Source organism: Candoia aspera, chromosome 1 (genome assembly GCF_035149785.1).
Source record: "Candoia aspera isolate rCanAsp1 chromosome 1, rCanAsp1.hap2, whole genome shotgun sequence".
Classification (NCBI taxonomy): domain Eukaryota; kingdom Metazoa; phylum Chordata; class Lepidosauria; order Squamata; family Boidae; genus Candoia; species Candoia aspera.
The window spans coordinates 223,810,253-223,832,701 of NC_086153.1; the positions used below are offsets into that span (position 1 = coordinate 223,810,253).

Below are 22,449 nucleotides of genomic sequence, written 5' to 3' on the forward strand. Positions count from 1 at the left end.
GTCAACTTTGTGGGACTTTACACTGGAACAGATTGAGAGAATGGCAAGAAGCATGATCAGAAACTAGAAACTAAGTCCTATAAAGAGAGAGTGAAGGACTGGGCATGTTTAGCCTTGAGAAAACTAAATGACATGATATGATATGATATGATATGATATGATATGATATGATATGATATGATATGATATGATATGATATGATACCATTTTTCAAATGACACGTAGAAGACTAGTAAGACTGTCAAGCAGTAAGTATAAAACCTACAGAAGATTAACCTGTTGTGGGAGATTTCCCTTAAAATGGAATCTAGGTAGGGTCAAGCTCTATTATTTCAGAGTTCAAGAGAGAAAATAATGGATTTAAGTTACAGAAAAGCAGATTCCAGTTGAATTTTAGGAAGTGTTCCTAAGATTAACAGCAGAACATAGAACACTACTGATTCTTCTTTGCTGGATGGATTTAAGCAGAGGCTAGGTAACCATCTGTCAAAGATGCTATAATTTGGATTCATCCACCAAGCAACAGATTGGGCTGAATGGCCCCTTCCAACTCTATGATTCTGGGATAGCTTTCTGCCCCATGCTATGCTGTTCCTTCTATTATCTCAGGCCAGAATTAGTGTTCCAGTGTTCCAGTGTTCTCGAAAGCTCTTAAAACCAGGTCTGAGGTTAATGTATTACGATATTTTTGAGATCCCTGTTTGTTTTGTTTGATTTGTATCATTTTAAAATTGTTTTAGTCCAGGCTGTCTATGTGGTTTTAGGTTTTATCTATTTATGGATTTTTTTTTCCATTTTATATGCTACCCAGAGTCCATTGGAGTTGGGCAGCTATAATAAATTTAAATAATAATAAATAATACTCATCAGGATAAATATTTGGTCTTATGACAAAAACCTTAATTCTCTCAGAAAAATAAGTCAGTTATCTCCCCTGTTTCACTTGGCAACCCAAATCTGAACTTTTGTTCTACTGAGCAGGCCTTTTGTTCAACATCTCAGAAGGCAGAAGTTACGTACCTCAAGTCATAGGTTAATATTTTCCCATAAAGACAAATCTGAACAACACTTTATATAAGGGTTACTTAATTAATAAATAATTTGGTTTAGCATCTATTATGTTCTGATATGCAGCTGAGTCCTCATAACTTTTTAGCCCAATAGCAGAATTGTTGGCCAGCTTCCCCTTGTGCCACATTCAGACCTGGTCCAATGCATAGGTATCCCATACCATTCCCACATCTAATTCTCCTGAACAGAGAAAATGCCCTAAGATAATACAGCAATTGTCACATATACAGTATAAAGATGATTGTGATGTCTTTAAGATAGCACTAAGTGATTACAATGGGATGAGTAATATAATTCTTGCATCCATTCAACCAGGACACAATGACTAGGTTTACACATCCCACTAAGCTAAAGTGGGGCCTATTTGGTTTTGCCTTAGTATGTTGTATAAGCCCACCCTTTGTAGTTTGTAAAACATGATTCATGGCTTGGCTTCATATAGATGCCACAAAGTATTTGATCTAGATATTGTATTTATTTAATAGCATCAGGAACTGCAATATCTTATCCAACTGTTGATAATGGGTAGAAGGAATGGCCTTGAGGAACAGGAGCAAGAGCCACTACCAAGACAACAGTCAGATAAAAGAAATCTGAGTCCAGTGCAGAACTGTAATCTGTGAAAGCATTCCAGACAAGACCCTCCTTAGTTCTCACAAAGATAAAGGGAGGGAGGGGGGAAGCACATTCAGACTTGCAAGATTCTGTTATTATAACCTTAAAATAAAAGTAGCATTTGCCTGCTTGACTTTGGTTTCCTAGACTGGTCTACCTTGAAGGGCTGATATCAGTCTTGCAAGTCTGATGATGTAGACAATTACTATATTTGAAATAATTGACCATATATCTTCCCACTATTATTATGGTGCCTGGATATATATAGATCTGGTTAACCGTATGCACTGGGTTTGTGCCACATGATTAGACTCCGCAGAAGTGCTTAACAAACATAAATGAAACAGATTAACACAGGTCAGGGATTCAGTGTTTAATATATAATTTCTTAGCATCCCATGGTTTAAAAAATATGCAAAAATTTACTATATATGAATCACTGAACTGCAGTGGAAGAAAATATTACTTTTCTGAGGTAAGAAAAGTTTTTGGAAGGAACTTAAGCTCTAACAATATTAATGTGTGGCTAAATTATATTCTGAACATCTGGAATTTGTCAATTTATGAACAACTTTGATTATAACATGCCTAGACTATTACAAAAGTTATCAAGTATTCCTGGAAGGAAGTTTGTGTACCAGATTCTAAACTTTGGCTTAATGGAATCTGCCAATTCTCAGCTTTATTTGATGGAGAGACAAGATCAGACCATAGAATTCCATATGTCTAGGTTTAATTTATTATTTAAAGTGTATTTGTAATGCTTTGTATACACATACTGAAGTTTTATACTAAAGACAAGTAATGAAATAATGAAAGTTTAACTGCTCTGTATTATTATTATTATTATTATCATCATTATTGGAATTTTTGGTTGAATTTTTCTTTCTTTTTAAAATTTTTATATTCTTTTTTCTTTTTTTCTTTTTTATTTAATTAGCTTTACTTAGTTGTTTTAACAATGTAGTTTTTTTCTATAATAGTTCCTACATATGTTTGTTGCAAATAGTTATCAATCACACTTTTTTAATTCTATAAAATTTATATTTAAAAAAAAATCTGAAGAAATTGGTATTTATTTCAGTATTCCATTTCCAGCAGTGTGGACAGTGGACACCCAGCCTGCAGACATTTTATTATTAATTGTAATTTTATCCAATTTTTTAGACAGTTACTAACTTCCAAATCGTTTTACATCAGTTTAAAGAAAATGAGGCAGACTCTGTCCTCAGGTTTACAAAGAAGACAAGACAACCAAGGAAAAGAAAATAGAGGAGAAATGTAAAAGACTGAGATCAGACATCAAGACCTTAATGAAATGGTGATCCATAATCTGGTATTTAAATAGGTGGTCTGTCCAGTGTATTCAGAGGGTAAGGAAGGGATTTGTAAGTGTATTTTCATAACTGTTCTGCCACCTTCTGAAACTGTTTCAACGAATGGCATTTTGATTACCAGGCCCAGTTGCAAAAATCCAAAGGACATTAGATGACAGCAAAGTAATAATTATCTCTAATTCTTTGCTGCCATATTGTAGTCATCCAGACTTTTGCAGCACAGAAGTATGCCTTGTGTCTGTTGTGCATGATGACCATCCTGGTGGGACATCTTTAGTTAACATCCTAATACCTACAAATTTAGCAAATGAGAGGAGTTTTGGATACTCTCCCATTCCAATGTTCCAAATTTCTCCCACTTCCTCCTATGTTTCTCTTTCCCAGGAAATCTTCACTTGCTTATTTTATCCATGTCAGGCTGCTTAATAGAAGGAGGACTCCTACTTCAAGCTTGATTCTATTTATAGTTACATATTTATTAACAATTAACAACCATTATATCTAATGAAGCTTTAGAAGGACAAAGGTTCAAAGCAAGGACCAATATGAAATAATAATCATTAATTCAAAATAGGGTAAGATCCAGTAGCAAACTTGGAAGAAAAAGTTATCCCCAACATATATCCTATTCAGGCTTTCAAAGGTTTTCAGAAGCTGAAGCCAACTCCACAGATAATCAGGAAACTAGAATATTAACCGTTTTAACCAACGGGGCCAAAATAGCATCATTTAATTCAGCTTGCATCAATGTCACATTCCATGCCCTGTAACTCCACAACATTGTAAGTCTCTGGCATTTGGGTAGCATTTAACATGGCTTAGTGAAACACTATCTATAGCTAGCTGTAACCCTAGCAAGAGCACTACAAGCAAAAAATAGTGCAGCTTGCACAGACTCCACATCCCTGCTTTTAGGGGAAGAAGAACAGTCCATTAAATCCTTTATCTCTTTGCAAATTATATATACACATAATCCTGTTTGATTCTTCAGAGCTTCAGAGTGAGATAGTCACAAGTGCAAAGAGGCAGAATTGGAACAGAAAATAAGAGTCTAGGCAGAACAGGAGTGACCCTCAGTCAACTCCAAACTAAAGTACAGAAGCAGAAAGTAGAAATGGAATGGAATATTTTCATATTGCAGAGCAATGTTAAGTGGGGTTCCACACAGTGTTGGATCCCATGTGTTTAATTCATTTACAAACAATCTGGACTTAAAGTTGAGCATCAACAAAGTGAGTAGAATTTGTTGATGCTACCACATTTTTCCAGGAGTCAAATCAAAGAGATTCTGAACTGCTCTAAAAGGATTTTTCCAAAGTAGGCAACTTGGCCTTAAAATGTACAATACAGTTCACTCTAAGCAAGTGCAAAGTGATACACATTGGCACCAAATGTCCAAGCTTCGCATATATACATTAATGGGAATTCAGCTGGCAATGAGTGATCAGGAAAGGGATCCTGAAGTTATATTAGACAGCTCAATGAAAATGTCAACCCCACATGACTGTTTAAAACAAGGTAGCAAAAGCATGCAGAACATGGATTCTGGAATTCTTTCCAATCCCTTTACCAGCAGGGGCTATAGGAAGCACCACTATTTTTTTCTGGGTAATGAAGTTTAGTACCTGTGTGTGTACATTTTTCTGCTCTCCTGTCATGTTGCGTTTATATGTGTTTATGACTATGTATGCACTAGGAAGGACAGCGTGGGCTGTACATGCTGTGCTGTGTGACACATGACCAGGAAAGAGGCATGATGGCAATATTCCAAGCCACTGTCTCTCCCATAGGGATGCACTGTAGAAGTTTTTCAGGACTCTTCTCCACAGAAGACAGATCTAGCATGTCTTTCTCAAACTCAGTGTGTCTTTAGCTGGCTTCTTCCCCCACACAATTAATATATTTATTAATTAATATTAATATTAACCATATTAATATATGGTCCCATTCTGTTCAGTTTTCAGAGCGTTACTGTGCTGGCAAACAGAGAGCTGGACAGATTGACAGAATCCCATACCCCTTTACATAATTTCATTCCAACATTCCACGGGGATGGAAAAAAATAAAAAGCATTAAAATACTGAGTTGTAAAGCATAAGAAGTCAAACTCCATACTTGGAATCATTAGGAAAGAAAATTTGGATAAATCTATTGATATAAAACTGAGAATTAGAGTGTTGTAGTGGTTGAGGTATTGGGCTAGGAGCTGAGACCCAAGTTAAAGTCCACTCTCAGACACAGAAACTCACTGGCTGACTTTGGGACACTCATCCTCTCTCAGCTGAACCTTACTGTTGTGGGAAAAATAGCAGGAAAGAGCACTGAGCTCCTGAAGGAAAATGTGATATAAATCTAACATATATAAAAATAAAATATAATGCTGCCCTTGTATAGCTCTAAGGTGAGCTCAGCTTAAGATACTATGTATAATTCAGGTTACCACATTATAAAAAGGATATTGTAAAGTTGCAGAAGATGCAAGAAAAGGTAAAGAAAAGTATTAGAAGGTTAGAGCAAAGACATAAAAGTCTAGTTGTGTGCACAGACATACAACTAGAAAAAAGCCATGGAAGGTTATTTTATATATGATCACTGCTGCGAGACAACTACTTGCACAAAAATGGAAAGATTCTGAAATACCCTCAACGGAGGAATAGTTGGTGAAGATGATGGAACTAGCAGAGATAGCCAAGCGTGTTTGCTTAGAGAAGGATCAATTATTATTAGTGAGTGGATTTTTTGTTTAAAAAAGAAAAAAATGAACTGGTGATTTATGGATTTGATGATTAGAAAGAGTAGATTATGGTAAGAAGGTAATTTTGATGTAACTTTAGAGAAGAAGGGTAAAATATAAATGTACTTATAACTGCTGTTAAGAAGATTGGAAACCACTTCTTTATTATTCTTTTTTTCATTTTCCTTCTTCTCTATCTCTTTTCTGTTTTTATTTCTTTTTAATTTTTTATTACTTTTCTCTATTTCTCTTATATTTAACTTAAAATTTGTATTGTTTTTACTCTGTGGAAAAACTTTTTTAATAAAAATTATATATATTTAAAAAAAAAGAAAGAGCAACCACAAAAAAATGGAAATATCACAGACATTAGGATTTTTTAGCTTGAAGAAAAAGGAAAGATGTAATAGAGGCACATAAAATCATACATGTAATGGATAGAGAAAAGTTGATGGTTCTAATTCCTCATTTATTATTTGGATTATTTAAATTTTATTTTACTGTATTTATTTAAAATTGGCTTTGGCATTTACATTTATATTTCTATTGCACTGGTTTTTGTACAGTTGCACTTTTAGATTGCTGCATTTTACTGTACTGTTTTTAAATTACATAATATTTTCCTTTTAAATTCCTGGTCATGGAGACCTTTTCTCAACCATCTCAAGGTCCTTTGAATAACTGTCTTATTACTGACAAAATTTCAGTCCTCTCTCCTTTAAAATATTTCATAGATGAATCAGGGCTGTTGCTTTTCATCAACAGCTTTGTATGAGCGTTCTCCACCCTAATATTATTCACTTCTGAAGATTCCATGTGATGCATTCATTTACTCAGCAACAGTCTGTCCCACAGTTACAGCAATGCACAGAGGGTAGAATAGGGTATCTTATGATATGCAATTATTTAGAATGAATTTTCTCAGTTAAGTATGAAACTGCAGGTAATGGGCCTTTCTCTTCTTGCACATAACCAAAGTACAAACATGCATCTTTTTCCTGCAGTGTCTTCATGATGTTGCCTACGTCCTCTGCTGTACTGGTGTAAAAGTAGTGTTTCCTCCCTTAGGCTGATATCAACCAAAGGTAACCACAAGATGCGTAAAATCTGTTACGCTCTGCCATCCATTACATCAGAGGCAACGTCAAGTGACCTGGTGGGATCTGAATGACATTCATTAGCCATTTCAGGCTGACGTAGACACATCCTCCCTTCTCTGTTCCCTTCTCAGGTTCATCTGCTACCATTCTGCTGTTTCTTTAGAAGATAGGACATAGCAGCCCCCTCTTGGTGGTCTGTCAGAACTGTGTACAGTAATAGCACTAAAATGCTGTGTTCTGCAGTCCGGTAAAGAAAGCGCTTTAACTCTATGGACCTTACCACTTTTGCTCCAGGCTGTAACAGCAAAAGAGTGGGACGATGGGACCAACCCTCTCGCCCGCTCCGTCCTGACCAGAACACAGAGAATCTGGAAGTCAGCATTTATTCCATATACAAGAAAAGAAAGGAAGAGGAGAGAGATTCTCAATAAAAATGCTCATTATGACTCAACTCCCTTCATGGCTCCAATTTTTTGATCTTAACTTTATTCACCTATACAATGGGGTGGGGGAAAGAGCAGTAGCAGCAGCATAGAAAGGGGTCAAGAGAAGATGGATAAAGTTCTGCCACCAGGCTTGCCCCATTCCTGCTGCAGTGTTATAATTGGTGAGGGTTTGTTCTCTGGCGGGCGATGTACAGAAGATACAGAGCAGAAAAGCCCAAGGAACCAGTCAACCACTTTGACTGTCATGCCTAGTACTTCTAAAACAGGGCATCAACTTTCAGCAGCAAGTTAGAAGAAACATATAGGGGCTGGACAGGGATCAACAATTATACCAGTTCATTCTGGTATAATTTTCTGCCAATTCAAGGATGGGGAAAGACCTAGGTGTGCCTACTGTGCATATAAAAACATGTGCATTAGGGTTCTCAGCTTAAAATCAAAATTCCAACTCTAGCAATTAACATTAACAACATTTCTAAGGGGGGAAAAGTCTTCCAAATTTGCCAAAAATATAAAGTAAAGACAGGACAATAGGAGGGAATCAGCACTGTTTCTCCTTCATGGACAGTTCTGCAGAATACTGTAGGGTTAACATTAAGCTGCCACAGAGAACTTCAGCACTGTATTCTCAATAACAGATGTTATTATGTTCCATTGAGCTGTGAAGCCCAGGAAGAACTGAGAGCATCTTCAAATATAAGGAATAAAAAAATATTTTTGTTTCACCACAGCTCTTAAGATTCATGATAAGCCTTAAAAGAAACAGAGCAATATTAATTTGTTAACAGCTCATCTATTTTCTGACATGTTTTTTTCCAAAAAAGAATGGTCAGTCTAGGTGTCACTACTTTAATTTAAAACTTAAATGGATTTTTTTAATGTTAAGTACATACCTGTTTTATAGCATGTAAGAAAAGAAGACAGGATCTGCACTGAAGTTCCTTTATGTGAGGCAGTGTTCATGACAATGAACATACTATCCACAGTATTTAAAATATGTGCCTTATATTTGAGCAAACACAGCAATGTGGTAAATACAGTAAGAGAGAAGGAGCAGGTTGTTTCAGAATTGTCAAGTGTATTGTTATTAAATAGTCCTGCTTTGTGGGCTCCAACTGCTCCCTGTTTGACTTTTTTTAAAGTTCATTAGTTTTATAGGAATATTATCCAAATGCTTGTTCAGTTTAATATCTTCAAACATATTTATTGGGAACAGATTTTAAAAATAATGAGTGTTCTGCCTTTAAATCCATTTTTCTCAGGAGAAGTCAAAGCATGTGGTGTCATTTCTAGCAACTCTCTCTCTGAAATTATTTTTTGCTGGTCTGAAGAGATTTCTTCATTTATTTTATTTTCTTCTATACTCAATAGCAACTCACTTCTCCATGGCATTCAAAAAGAGATGTTGTTGACCCATTGTAATCTGATTTGCTCATTGTAAACTAATACTGAAGTCTAGGTTTCCCATGACCCAAATTCACATTTTCCATTGACAGTCCTTTTTACCAAATCTTACTGTATAGAGAGATTACCAATAGGCTTCTGAATGCAATTCAAGGTGCCGATTGCCTATCCTGTGCCAAGCCCTTCATGGCACAGGAGCTGGTTAATTAAAGGACCATCTGTCTTCTGTGGCTTCTGCCTGGCCTGGACTATCAGGCAGATTTGGCGTGCTCCAAGTCCCATCCATTAAGCAGTGTCACCTGATGGGATCTAGGAAGTATCCCTTCCCTGCTGCAGCACTTGCCCACTGAAACACCATCCCCCTCGAAATACGTCTGGCCCCCACCATGGCTGTGTTCAGAAGAGTAGGCAGTGTGTCTGTCTTCTAATGATTGCTTTTCTCCTGGAGTTTGGGTGGGGTTTTTGCTGTTGTTTTAATTATATTCTACTGTACACCACCCAGAGTCTTTAGAGACATGGGTGGCCTTATAAAATTCTAAAATACATAAATAAATAGGGATCACAATCAGATTATTGTTGTGTTAAATATCTGCAAGCTACAGAACTCTAAGACTTTTATAGTTCTAAAATTAGTGTACTTGAGATACTTTGCTGACTGTAATAATTCACTGTCAAGATATAACGATTGTGTATATATATCACCCCATTCCAATAGCTATGGTTATCTTTAAAATACAACAATAAACAATAAAATTCATCAATTAAAAATGAAACAGCACTTTACCAACACAAACAAACAAAAAATATTGACTACTACCGATAATTTCCAAAAAAGAACTCTGATTTTTTTGAATACTAAAGTGAGGTTCTGATAGAGTTCTAATGTTAATTCTATTGAAAGCTAAGCCACTAAAAATCTCACTATTAGAAAATAGCAAGAGTCAACTTGCATATAAATAGTAATTTTTTTTTAAAAGTTTAGATATTTGTAACTACGAACAAAATAACTGCAAAGAGTTATACAAAGATAAGAAACAAAAGGGAAAGGTGACAAATAATTACACAAAATACAATATACAGAAAGAGTAAGTGCAATGTATTTATATAAATATTTCTGTGTGTACGTATACTGTATACACAATATATTTGTATACACACACACACACATACATACACAAATTTATTTAATATTTGCCATTTCTTTGGACACATTTATAATTCATGGTTTCTGGACACAACTAGGAAGGACATCTAAGAAGGATCATCTACATACAATGACTCTGGAGCTTAGATCTGCACTGTTGAGAATGCAGCCTAGAGACAAAGTTCAGGCATAAAGAGTAACGTAACACATGACATCGGTTAAGAGACTGCTATATCCTCAGGCAACCAAAGGTTCTGGAATCTTTAGATTAAAAGTCTCAATAGGATTATGAAAACAAGATGCAAGTGCATGACCAGGATGCAGTACGTCAGATCTCTTTCTACATGAAGGTGGTCTATCTTCAGACTTGTGGGAACTATTTTGTTATTTATTAGAACTCATAAAAGATTCATTACCCAGATTCAGATACAAAATATTTATAATAAAAATTAAATAATTCTGATCCCAGGAATCTGTTCTGAGTAACAGAATGGGACAGAATTCAAAACGCTTATTTTACATACCTCCCTGTCAGGCTTCACTCAAAAAGGTAGAATGAAACTGATTAGGCAAACTCACTAGAATCCAACAACTTGAAGAAAAGGGGGGGTGCCAGCACCATGGAACATTCTCCCAGAGACTCAGTTGACTCCCACATTGTGAGCTGTTAAAAAGTGGGTTATTTCACAGACCCTTTGCAGGATCACATCTTACTAGTAACCACTTGGATAGGCTAAACTTGCCTTTTTATTTGATAATTTGATCATTCTTTAATAACATTGATGCTTTTTTATGTGCTATGAATCTCTGAGAGTCTTCTGTTGTGCCAGGTGCAAATCAAATAAATAAATAAGGAAATACTTCCTGTGACCTCTGTATTTTAAGAGCAAGCCCAGGGCAGTACCTAAATCAAATCAAATAAATAATACTATATTTGTATGCCGCCCAGTGTCACATCACATGAGATGGGCAGCCATATAAATACAATAAATAAATAAATAAATATTCTTCTGCACCTGTTTCTCTTTCTTACCCTATTTAACAGGCTGCTCCCCACTTTTGTGCAGGAAGGCCAGTTTCTATCAGTCTCTCGGTTTTGCATCAGGATAGCAAATGGCAGCTAGAAAGAAAACTCAATCACTACAGCATTAAACTCATAGATTATAAACATTTCTGAAGTTGGAAATCTTCCTCTTTTTTTCCTGAGTGGTCCAGTTATAAAAATATCACAAAGGCAATATATTTGAGGGGGAGAAATCATTTTTCCCAGTTAAGGACATGTTTCTATTGCCAAAACTCATTAAATACATTTCTTTCTTGCTATTCTCTTCTGTAAACACTTCTGGCTCCATTTTCACTTATATATTAAGTAAAATATTATAATTCACTTATATATCATAGCAAACAAATAGAAACCAGCATATAAAACATATCCTCCCTTAACAATGACGTTTTTTGAAGATTTGAGATAAGATTAACAATTCCTCCCCTTGTTTTTGTACAATAAGCAGCCCACTTGAACTTTCAATTCCCTTTGCTCTACTGACATCACCATGGACTATTTTAGTATATCCAAAATCCCTACATACAGCTGGCAATTTATTTCTTGCTCTTCTCTTATATAAAGTGTAATTCTGTATTTGATAAATGGCTTCTGCTCTGACCATACACTTTTCTGAATCATGATACTGAGCTATAAAACAGTATTCAATTATTCTTCTGCTTCCTGATTCAGACCAAGTCCTGTGAATTGTTAAAATTCTTAATTCCACACATTTAGTTGCTAGAGTTGATGCCTTACAAAGAGCAATACAAATCAGAGCAGTGGGTGGATGTGCAATTCAGCTCAATTTTTCTCTTAAGAGAGACAGAAGGACCATTTTCTTGTTTTATAAATTATTGTAGTAACAGAAGCCCCAACTTCTCTTTTGAAAATAAGGCTAATGATTCATCAACTGAGAGGCAGAATGCCTTCCTATAATCAACTGATTTTATTCAAAACTTCTACGCTGAGAAAGGCATGGTGCTTTCACCAAACAGGACCCCAGCAGGCTAATTTAGGGAACATAGGCCAGACCATGTGGTACCCAAACTTCTTTCAACAGATAGAAAGAGCTAGCGTGACCGCCACTGCCTAATGCCTAAGACAGGTTTCTGCCTCAAGGCAGGTTTAGCCCTGCTCATTACTAATCTTTCTAGAATTCCACAGAATGATACAGATGACAGCATTCTTCTATTAGTCCCTCTGGAACTAAAAAAAAAAAGTTGAACAGACCTAGATTCTCACCCCATCTCATCCCATCCCATCATGCTCAGAGTTCTCTGCAGAAAACAAAATCTTTCACAGGTGCAAAACTAAATCTACTGAATCATCTAGCACAGTGTTTCTGAAGCTCGACAACTTGAAGATGTGCGGACGCCAACTCCCAGAATTCCCCAGCCAGTGTACTGGCTAGGGAATTCTGGGAGTTGACGTCTGCACATCTTCAAATTGCCGAGCTTGAGAAACACTGTGCTAGCACAAAGTTTTTTTTTAAGAGGCAAATATCTGGAGAAAGTGCGACAGACGTTACGGCAATTGTGCAAGAGACACTATCATGAGAAGTGATAGGAAGAAAAAGACTTTGTTCCAGATAGATCACTGTTTTTTTTTAAAAAGTCCTTATGATGTCTTTAAGTGGAACAGGTTTTATTCACTGTTTATTCCTCTCAACTTTTAAAGGTAATATGAAAATATAAGAATAATGAAATCATTATTAGACAGCTCCTCCAAACATAGTAATGTTGTACGGTTTATTTCTTACAGTATCCATGGAACCCTCACTTACAAAATGAAAAAAATGTTACTTCATACATGCAGAGGGAACCTTGTGCCTTCCAAAATATGGGTTACTAGTGCTACCCACACCTTCCAGCATGAATAAACATATTCAGAGGTGGAAGCATATGATAATGCCGAACCTATTATTTCCTTCACTCTAATGGGTCTGGAAAAAGCAGTTCTATATGCAAATTCCATTATCTTATAAAAACACTATTCCATACCAAAAATATTGACTTGCAATTAAGTGTAAAAGAAAGCATTTATGTACACATTTGGTTTTACACATCCAACACAAATTTCAGAAGACTCTTGCACAAAGATTTTAAATAAAGTTGCACTAACCTAACTGATAAACAACACCAAGAAAAAAAACTAAATGTAATGTCAATATAAGGACCAAACCTATCTATTATGTGGCAGAAAAAAACTTCTGCCTGAGACTGCTAATTTGTGGTAACATTAATTCAGGACACCAATAGTTATTCTGAGCAGACACAAAATTTACTGTAATATAACATCATGAAATAGAACACGAGACTATTCAAAGTCAGTCAAGAATTTCCTTGGGAGGTACAAAACCAACTTAAAGCTTAACCAACTTATGGCCCTTTATACTCACTAACTGAGATACAATCTTAGCCATCTGGATCCTATCATATTTTATATCTTTTACTTATATTTATAATTATAGTTATATTTATTGTTTTATAACGGTATTGAATTTTAAATTTTGTTTTTTGTAAACTGCCCAGAGTCCCTCTTTGGGGGGGGATGGGCAGTGATAAAATTCAATAAATAAATAAATAAATAAATAAAGGTGAGAGATCATCAATAGCCTTTTTTAAAATAACATATGACTGGCAAATAGAAAAAAGACACTTCAGATATAAAAGTCATATATCCAAATTAGCTTCATCCATCAGATTCTTGCTGTATACCAAATATGTACAGACTATATCAGTCTTCCCAATTTGATGCCCTCCAAGTGTGTTAAACTATAATTCCCTGAATTCTTATACTGATGGCAATACTGGCTGGGAATTCTAGTTGTCAAACGGCATTCTCAAAAGTCTAGCATATCTAAAGGTTGGGTAAAGCTGCTGTAGATTATAATGGCAGATAGACCAATAGTCTGATTTGATATAAGGCAGAACTGTAAGAATTTATGAGGAACTGTTGCACTACACCCAACCACTATTTACTTCATGTCTTGCTTTTTTCAAGAGGATCACAAATACCCAGACACCGAATTCAGGATTGACTGTTTATGCACAGAAGGAATCCCTTTCTGGAAGGTACCGAGAGACTCAGTAAATGCTCTCATCTGAAGAAGGTGTGGGGTTTTTTTTATCTTACTGCAAACCTGTCCATTCCCTCTCATCCCACACTGTTCCAGGAGATCCTTCAACTCTCACAGGCGTCTTTCCTTTACGCTCTGGAACCAAAGCATGAAATCAGGAGCAAGAGATTCAATTTGTAATATCAAATACCATTTTTTATATTCCATCTCTCACCATTTCATATATCTCATTGCCACCAAATTACAGGCATCCATTCCAAGCAGCCTTGGGTTCCCACAAGACTCCTGACTGACCATCTATGAATTACAGAAATGAACATTTGCCTTCTGGATAAATATAGCAGAAATCTCCAGCATCTGTTACACAGATGACTAAAAAATTCAACCACCTGTCAGTAATTTTGACGTAGTTACTGTGAACTACACTAGATGACTTCATTATCCCATTTCAAGACCACATTATAATTTATTTATTTCAAATTTCTGTTTAATACAATCATCTTTCAGAATTAAGTCCACAGTTTTTTCGTGAACTTTACAATGTTATGGAAAGCCCAAACGCTCCTATAGCTGTGGTTTTCAAACTGTGCACAGATGGAAATTGGAGTTCCTTTTTAAGGAGATAAGCATGGTAGACAAAAATTCTTCACCCTCCCTCAATCGCTAGACTTGAACTTGTTGGGATATATATTGCATCTTCAAAGTCCAGTCTCAGATGATGTAACAGCACACAAAAGGCCCTATAACTGTTCCTGTGCATTCCTATTCAGCAAGAAATATTCAGAAAACCCTGTGTTATATTCTGCCTTCCTCTGCTGTGCAACATGCACTAGAACTCTGCAGTATCAACTGGCATCCATAGCAGGGACAAGTGAAAAAAGAAGCATCAGACATCAGCAAGCAAGTATGCAAGAGCAGAGTATGCATCATGATATCACATATACCTCCAAATGTCACAATTTTGATGTAATCTGTTTGCTGCAGATATCTATGACAATATCCAAAGTAGATGCATACAGAATTCCTTGCAGGTGATTTAATTGGTATGTTCTTTAACAATAATAATGTTTGAACACCATTATCCTAAAAGCACACCTGGAATATTTATGTTTTATCCTAGGTCCATTATCTTAACCTGTAAAGATATATAGAAAATTGTACATCAGGCTCAATTACCCCTTAGTTAGGTAGGCAGCCCTGTATCTGAATTCTCTACAGGCTGAAAAGGGGAAAATGCACAAATACATCTTTAACTTTGTTTTTGTGGAAAGCTTGCCAAAAGCAAAGTTCTTAAAACTTTTACAAAATCATTTCACAATAACCAGTGACAGCATTCCAAGGACTTGTTCATAATCTAAAGTAGCCTTCCCCAGTCTGGTGTCTCCATATGTACTAGGACTACATCTTCCAGAAATCCCAGCCAGCAATACCAATGGGATCCCAATCAGTCTAGAAGACACTAGGTTATGGTGTAGAAGTAACTAGTGCTAAGGCATTATTCACATTAAATAGGTATGAACCTAAGTAATATCTTTGTGAGGAACCAGCGGGATCCCCATCTAAGCCCCGTGAACAAGTTGCAGATTGATCCTTAAATATTTCAGCTTCTGAAAAGCAAGCCAACAATGTATTTCTATAATAAAATTATTTCCTTACTTTGCAATATATTTTATGGAGGGTGAGTCCCAGAATAAGACTCTATAAATCTTTAAACAGTAAAGAGTTTAAAGCAGATGTTTTGGATCAACTTTCATCAGACCCTGCCAGCATGACCAATGGCCAGAGACTGTAATTGTAGTCCAAAACATCTGGAGGACATAAGATTACTTAAAAAGTAAAGATACTCTTGAGTCAAGCACAACTTCCAGTAACTGCGTGAACACATTTTCTTCACTACAAAATGGAAATTGTTTGCTGTTGTCTTCTTCTGAAATATTTATTTGGTCGGTTTTATTAAATTAATATCCACCACAATCAGCCAGTCTCTTGGTGGTTTACAACAAGTAAGAGCATAAATAACTGCTGCCATTACATTTTAAAACATTCAGGGTACAAAATAAAAACAATTCAATAAGCCATGAGAACAGTAATAATAATCAAACTACCAATAATCAATCGATCAAGGGCATCATCTGAGTCTCCATAAAGCCTCCAAAACACTTCAATTTTAATTAACTTTCAGAAAGTTAACAATATGGGAGCAAGCCTGATTTCCATAACATAGGCACCATCACTGAAAAGCAACACCTGCACACTTCAGCCCCCACTACTCTGCAAAGTAAGAAATCACCAGCTGTTTCTCCCAAGACATACAAGTTGGGTGGGTTAATTCTGGCTGCAGAAGGCAATCCTGCAGCTATCTTCATGCCAGGCCACATAGGGTTTTATAGGTAATAACCAACACTTTGGATTTCACCCAGAAGCCAGAGGAAGATATTGCAGGACCCAAAGTACCAAAGTAATGTGATCATTGCAACCAATAACTGGGACACTATATTTCTGACCAATTGAAGGTTATGAGTGATCTTCAAAGGCAGCTCCATGCAGAGCACATTGCAGTAGTTCAAGTGAACAATGATGAGAGAATGCATCACTGTTGCAAAATCTCCAGGTAGGGCTGCAATTGGCACATCAGCCAGAATTAGGCACCTCCAGCTCATTAGCTGTGAGTCCAGGAGGACCCCCAAGTCATGAACCTGCTCTTTCAGGGGCAGTATCACCTTATCAAGAGACAACACCAGAACTGACAGACAACCAGATGTACAAACAATCCATCTTGCCAGGATTCAACCTCAGCCTGTTCTATACCATCCAGACCCTAACTGTTTCCATACAAGATGCCTGGTATATACCTTTCACAATGTAACTGTAATTTCCAACACCCCTATACTGCTGACAATAGGGCCAGACAATCTATGGCCCTCCAGCTGTTGTTAAATTACATTTCCCAGAAGTCCCGCCCACCCCTCTTTTCCAAAGGTAAAGGATACAGGGAACTGTACTTCAGCAATATATGGAGGGTTTATAAGTATAGACTTGTGGGAGACTGCGGGAAGCAGGCAGGGGAAGAGTTCTGTGGGTGTGAGAAGAGGCAGCCCAGTCCAGAGTTGGGGCTAAGGGACATATCAAAAAGACATATAGGATTCAAGTTTAAATGATGGTAACAACCCCTTAGCTAAACTAACGAGTTCTATTCTCAAGGTAGGAAGAAGAGACAAATTAAGGACTATTTACTGCAAAACAGCAATGGAGCAGTAAAATTTGTTTGTTTATGTGATTTATCTACCACCAGAAACCAATCGTAGAGTTGTGCCATATTTTTTAAGGGTAAAATGACTTTGGGCAGTGTGGAGCAACTCACCACACAGGCAAAGACTTCTGCTGTAAATAGACCTGCCTCATTTAGAAACACGGTTCAGTTTAATCATCTTGGACTAGAAGACGCAGTAATAGAACCTTTCTCCTAATATTTAGCTTCCCATATACTGGATTAGCCCATCTGCTGAGGGTGGATATGCAAAACTCCTCTGCAGGACAAGCAGGTGTGCTGGAACTGCCAGCTATCTGCAAGGACAACTGTTTGACAATTAGCACTTACACAGATCACTCCCTTGCAAAAGTCCAAATATACAAATAGGAGTCCAACACAAGCTATGATGATATAATGCATGTCACAATATCATTGCATAAATGATGTGGTTTATGTCATTTGCACAATGAGGTCATGACACATGTGTCACCACTTCCCCCTGGCCCTCCCTCCCCCCTCCCTCCCCCAGATTCCTATGAACATACATTTTCTCTTCATCCATGTTTGGAGTCCTGTCCCCATTGCAGTCAGAGAATGGAAGTGAGGCATGAAATCATGGATGGAAATTTGGCAAAGGTCTTTCTCCAGTGATGAAATCAGTTCCTCACCATCTGAACATTTGCACAGTGAAATTAAGAAAGTTCCTGTTATCGCCTTCCCAGACCAGGGAAAACCTCCAGGAAGGAAACACTGGCCATCCTCAGCAGGCCCCAAGAAGCCTTGCAGGGTCACACACTGAACACATTACTGGTGCCTAGGGGATGGGGGTGGTGTGATGGAACACCCAAAAGAAAAGAAAATCACACTAGATTAATACCCGAAACAGTTATGACTCAGTAGTTCTACATTCAGACTACAGCCTCCATTCTACGAAACCACTGTGTGTGTGTTTCACTCTTTACATCCTGCATAAGGATGCAAAAAGTAATATGCAGGCTGCGACTATTGATTTAGTTAAGAAATCAATGCCTCCAGCTTACCTCGGATTCCCCAAACTAGTGTACAGATAGTATCGTACAGATAGTATAAGAATAGCCAGTTTGGTCTTGTGGTTAAGGTGCTGGGCTAGAAACCAGGAGTCTGTGAGTTCTAGTCCTGCCTGAGGCATGAAAGCCGGCTGGGTGACCTTGGGCCAGTCACTTTCTCTCAGCCTAACTTACCTCACAGGGCTGCTGTTGTGAGGAAAATAGGAGGAGGAAGGAGTATTACTGCCTTGAGTTATTTATTAAATAAATAAATAAAGGCGGGATAAAAATAAAATAATAAATTGTAGTCTTCAGTATTCTTTTTAATAAGAAAGAAGTGAACATCTTCTGCCCTTTTTTGATCCAGCTTATGCTAGCTTCCTCCCTTTGCCCCATCCCTGCTTTTGATTAGCTTCATCTGGCTTTTGCAACCAAATCCTTACCCACTGCACAAGAATGAAGACAATCTTCAATTGAAAAAGGTTGATTGGCACTAGCCAATCAACGTTTTCTTGCAGCCAGCTTCTGCTGCAAACCAGTTGGACCAGGTGATTTAAAGAACCATCTGTGTTCAGCATTGTAAATGCGCTTCCGCTGGGGCTGATGTGCTTGAACCTGTGGGTCATATAAATGTAGAACTGCATCCAAATACTTAACTCCTCACCTATTATAGTTTATCTATTATATATTTTTAGATCATAGAATCAAGGTTGGAAGGACCCCTAGAGGTCTTCTAGTCCAATCCCCTGCCCACTGCAGGAATGCTCATACCATTCTCGACAAATGGCTATCCAGTCTTTTCTTGAAACCCTTCAATGATGGAGTACCCACAACTTCAGGAGGCAGGCTGTTCCATTGCTCAATAGCTCACAGAGAGAGCTATTATCTTACTTTTTTTCCTTGGTGGGGCACAAGAGCCTTCCCTCTGTTGTACTTTTAACCAGTTACTCTGAGAAGAGGGCCTTTCTTCTCCCTGCACCTAAACACTGCACAAATACACCCCAGTCATATCTTTTTTCTACCATGTCCCCATGATATTGTCTTTATCTCATCCCCAACCCATGCAAGGCAGGTGTTAAAGGAATGATTTCCCCCTTTATTCTGCCCCCTTATTCTGCCCCTTATTCTGCCATCCAGAGACAGCTTCAAGGTGTCCATTAGGCTTTGCCAGGGCAGTCAAATGACTGGGAACAAAAACAGGATAAGGATCAACCAACTCCAGGATTAGTGCTTAGTGTTTATCACTTCACCACAGCAGTTGGGGAAGTCAAAAAACAGATAGCTCCAAGTCATCCAGTGAACTCTGCAGATACTGTAGTTGCACATTTGAACATGGATCTCCCAGTCCTTAGCCTATACAGCAGCAGCTGGTACCATAGACCAGGTTTCTCAACCAGGGTTCCATGCAACCCTAGGGTTCCAAAAGAGGTCACTAGGGATTCCCTGGGAGATCATGATTTGTTTAAAAAATTATTTCAAATTTGGGCAACTTCACATTAAAGAGGTAAGTTTCATTATTTATTTTCAGTTTAAGAACACTGTTAGTACATATATACAGGCCTACACATGAAACGAATATAATAATTTTGTAACTTCTGGCATATTATTTGAGCCTGAATGTGCAGGGGTTCCCCAAGGCCTGAAAAATATTTCAAAGGTTCTTCCAGGGTCAAAAAGCTGAGAAAGGCTGCCATAGAGAGAGACACGCAGGGTGGTGAATTAAATCACATTCTCCCATTTATTAATCCTGAAGGTCTGGGAGAGCTCCAGTGGTGAAATACATACTCTGCCCTTATTGAATATGCTGTATTAAATTACTTTCCACAGGGGCAAAATCTAGGGTGTGTAAGAAAGGCAGTTTAGGAGCTTGTTACTGCTACTGGGAGTCGGGGGAGGGGGGTGAAGTACCATCTGTCTCCGGCCATATCCGAGGAAGCAGAAAAATAAACAGCTTGCCACTCAACCACAGACAACAAGCAATCCGGATCAAAACAGAGCGCGGGACTGTGCGCAGCGATTTCTCCGCCTCTTCAAAGCGTTATGCAGCACGTTTGCCGTCCTTCCATCTGACCTGTGCAGACAGCCTCTTCACGGCCACAGGAGGAGCGCTTCTGGTGGCACCCATAGCCACCTTCGCCCGCCCCCGCAGAGCCTCTTCAGAAAGCCGCCTTTCACAATAAGCCCCTTCTCGCGGCCTGACCTCCGCACCTCCAAAAGCAGAAACGGTAACGGAGGGGGAAGAGAAGAGCCGGCTTTACGGGCAGCCACCCCGAATACTTCGCTTTTCCCATAGGCGTCAAAGCCTTCACCTAAGAAGGACAGGGAATGGAGCTTTCCCCGTCCCCGTGTCTCAAAGCCAGGAAGGGTCGTGAGAAGCCGGACTAACACGCGATTAGTGTGGGCGAAGAGAGCCCCGGGGGTGGAGCCGGCAGTCCTACGGCAGAAGCCGCTCCAGAGTCACTTCCAGGCGAAATTCCCGAGGGAGAATTTGCAACTGAAGCCTCTTTACCTTGAAGGAGAGGGAGGGGTGGAAGAGACTGACAAGCTCGCCTCTACTGAAGGAGGACGGGAAAGGGAAATCTCGCCCGCATTTCATCTGACGTAATTTTAGCCGCGGCCGATCCGTTTTTAACCCTCAAAAGATCGGTGATCTCTTGCAGGTCAGCCCCATGTGCAAGAAGCAGAGTTCGGAAGTATTGGAGGCGACACCGGCGGCCAATCACAAAACACGCCCTTTTTCCTCCGGCCAGCCCGTTCCTAACCCGTGCCAAGGCCTCGTCAGCTAACTAGTTTGAGATTTAGACCAAAATCGGTAGCTGAGCTCGCCGTCCTAAACACGATCCCGCATTCATTCTCTCGCTTCGACTGGAGCAGCCATAAATAGTCGCTGTCCTGCCTCAGGCAGCGCGCGGGCTTCTCTCCGTAAGATTCGCCTCGCTCCGAGCGCTGGACGCCAAAGGCGAGGCACAGCCAGGGGTTGTCGGCAGCCAAGATGAAGGGGGGCCGGAGCCTTCCCCAGCTGCCGACCCCGCGCGCAATAAAACAGGGCTAAAAAAATAAAAGAGGGATCGGATGATCAGGATTATCTCTTGATCCATACAACAGCGTGCAGAAAAGCGGGTGCCTATAATAACCTTCACCGCTCCGCCCCTCTGCCGAGAATTTAACAGGGGGCGGAAAAAGACAATACTGTAATCGCAATCATCAAAATCCACCTCATATCCCCAACCTGGTGCCTTCCAGATGTGTTAGACTACAACTCCCATCACGCTCCCGGCCCCTCCATCTTGCGATTTGGTCGCAACCTCCCCGACACTGATTTGGAGAGAAGTCCCCAGTCTCCGTCGGGGCGGCTTGCTTTGCGAACACGGGTGCAGGGGCTTTCCGTCCACGGAAATTTCCTCCTTCCCACTCTGCCGAGCACCAGGACCGCAAAGCGAGTGCAAAACACCCGCGGGAAAGACGGGGATAACGCGGTGGAACGTGCAGACAGACAGACAACGTGGCTGAGCTGTCAATGTCAACGAAAGGAAGCATATGGGGGGCGGGGGGGTTGGAGAATGGTGCATTACGTTGCACCCCTCTCTCACAGAGCACTTAATCACAGCAATTGCAACAGCACCCCCCCCCCCATTTTTTTTTCGCTCGGGGGTGAGGGAGTGACCCCGCAAAGGCTCGGGTTGGATTAGCCTCCGAGAACCTTCCCCGTTATTTTTTCCGGATTTTTCGCCCCTGCCTGCCCCATCGTTACCTTCTCTTGGGCCCTGGTCAGCTTCTTCTGCATGTTGCTGGCTATTTTCCCTGCGGTGACTCCCTTGCCCATCTCAGCCATCTTGCCGTCCTTTTTTTAAAAAAAAATCTGTACGACGGTGGTAAAATTAATCAGACTAAGAGGAAGGGAAGAAAGACTAGGACCGAAACAATGGCCATAGCCCTTCTCAAAAGCTTAGGACCAAGAGGATACAGCCTTTTAAAGAGACAGTACAACACAGGCACGGCAGCGTCTTAAAGGAACAGAGCACCCTAGTTTGAGCAGGACTGCGCAGGAAGCTTCCTGTCTGTGAAATGGGATATGGTCGATACGGGATAAAAAATCAACCGGAGAATCAGGATCCGGTATCATTTAAAAATTTTCCAACGATCTGACTGACTACTGACAAACCTATTGACATATGATTAGGCTTTTTTAAAATAGAGAT

General features: G+C 39.0%; 1 protein-coding gene across 12 annotated transcripts in view; it reads right to left on the reverse strand.

Annotated features, from left to right (window-relative positions):
- The window catches only part of BIN1 (bridging integrator 1), a 106,835-nt gene extending 84,632 nt beyond the window's left edge, over positions 1-22,203 (reverse strand). For 6 of the 12 annotated variants that reach the window (XM_063288820.1, XM_063288827.1, XM_063288823.1 and 3 more), the window contains exon 1: positions 22,002-22,202. In XM_063288820.1, coding sequence (XP_063144890.1) covers positions 22,002-22,082 — 81 coding nt within the window. In that variant the 5' untranslated portion in view covers positions 22,083-22,202. Of the gene's footprint in view, positions 1-22,001 lie in introns of all 12 variants that reach the window. The other 6 variants (XM_063288824.1, XM_063288821.1, XM_063288828.1 and 3 more) reach the window with 3 other exon arrangements.
- Between the last annotated feature and the right edge of the window lie 246 nt (positions 22,204-22,449).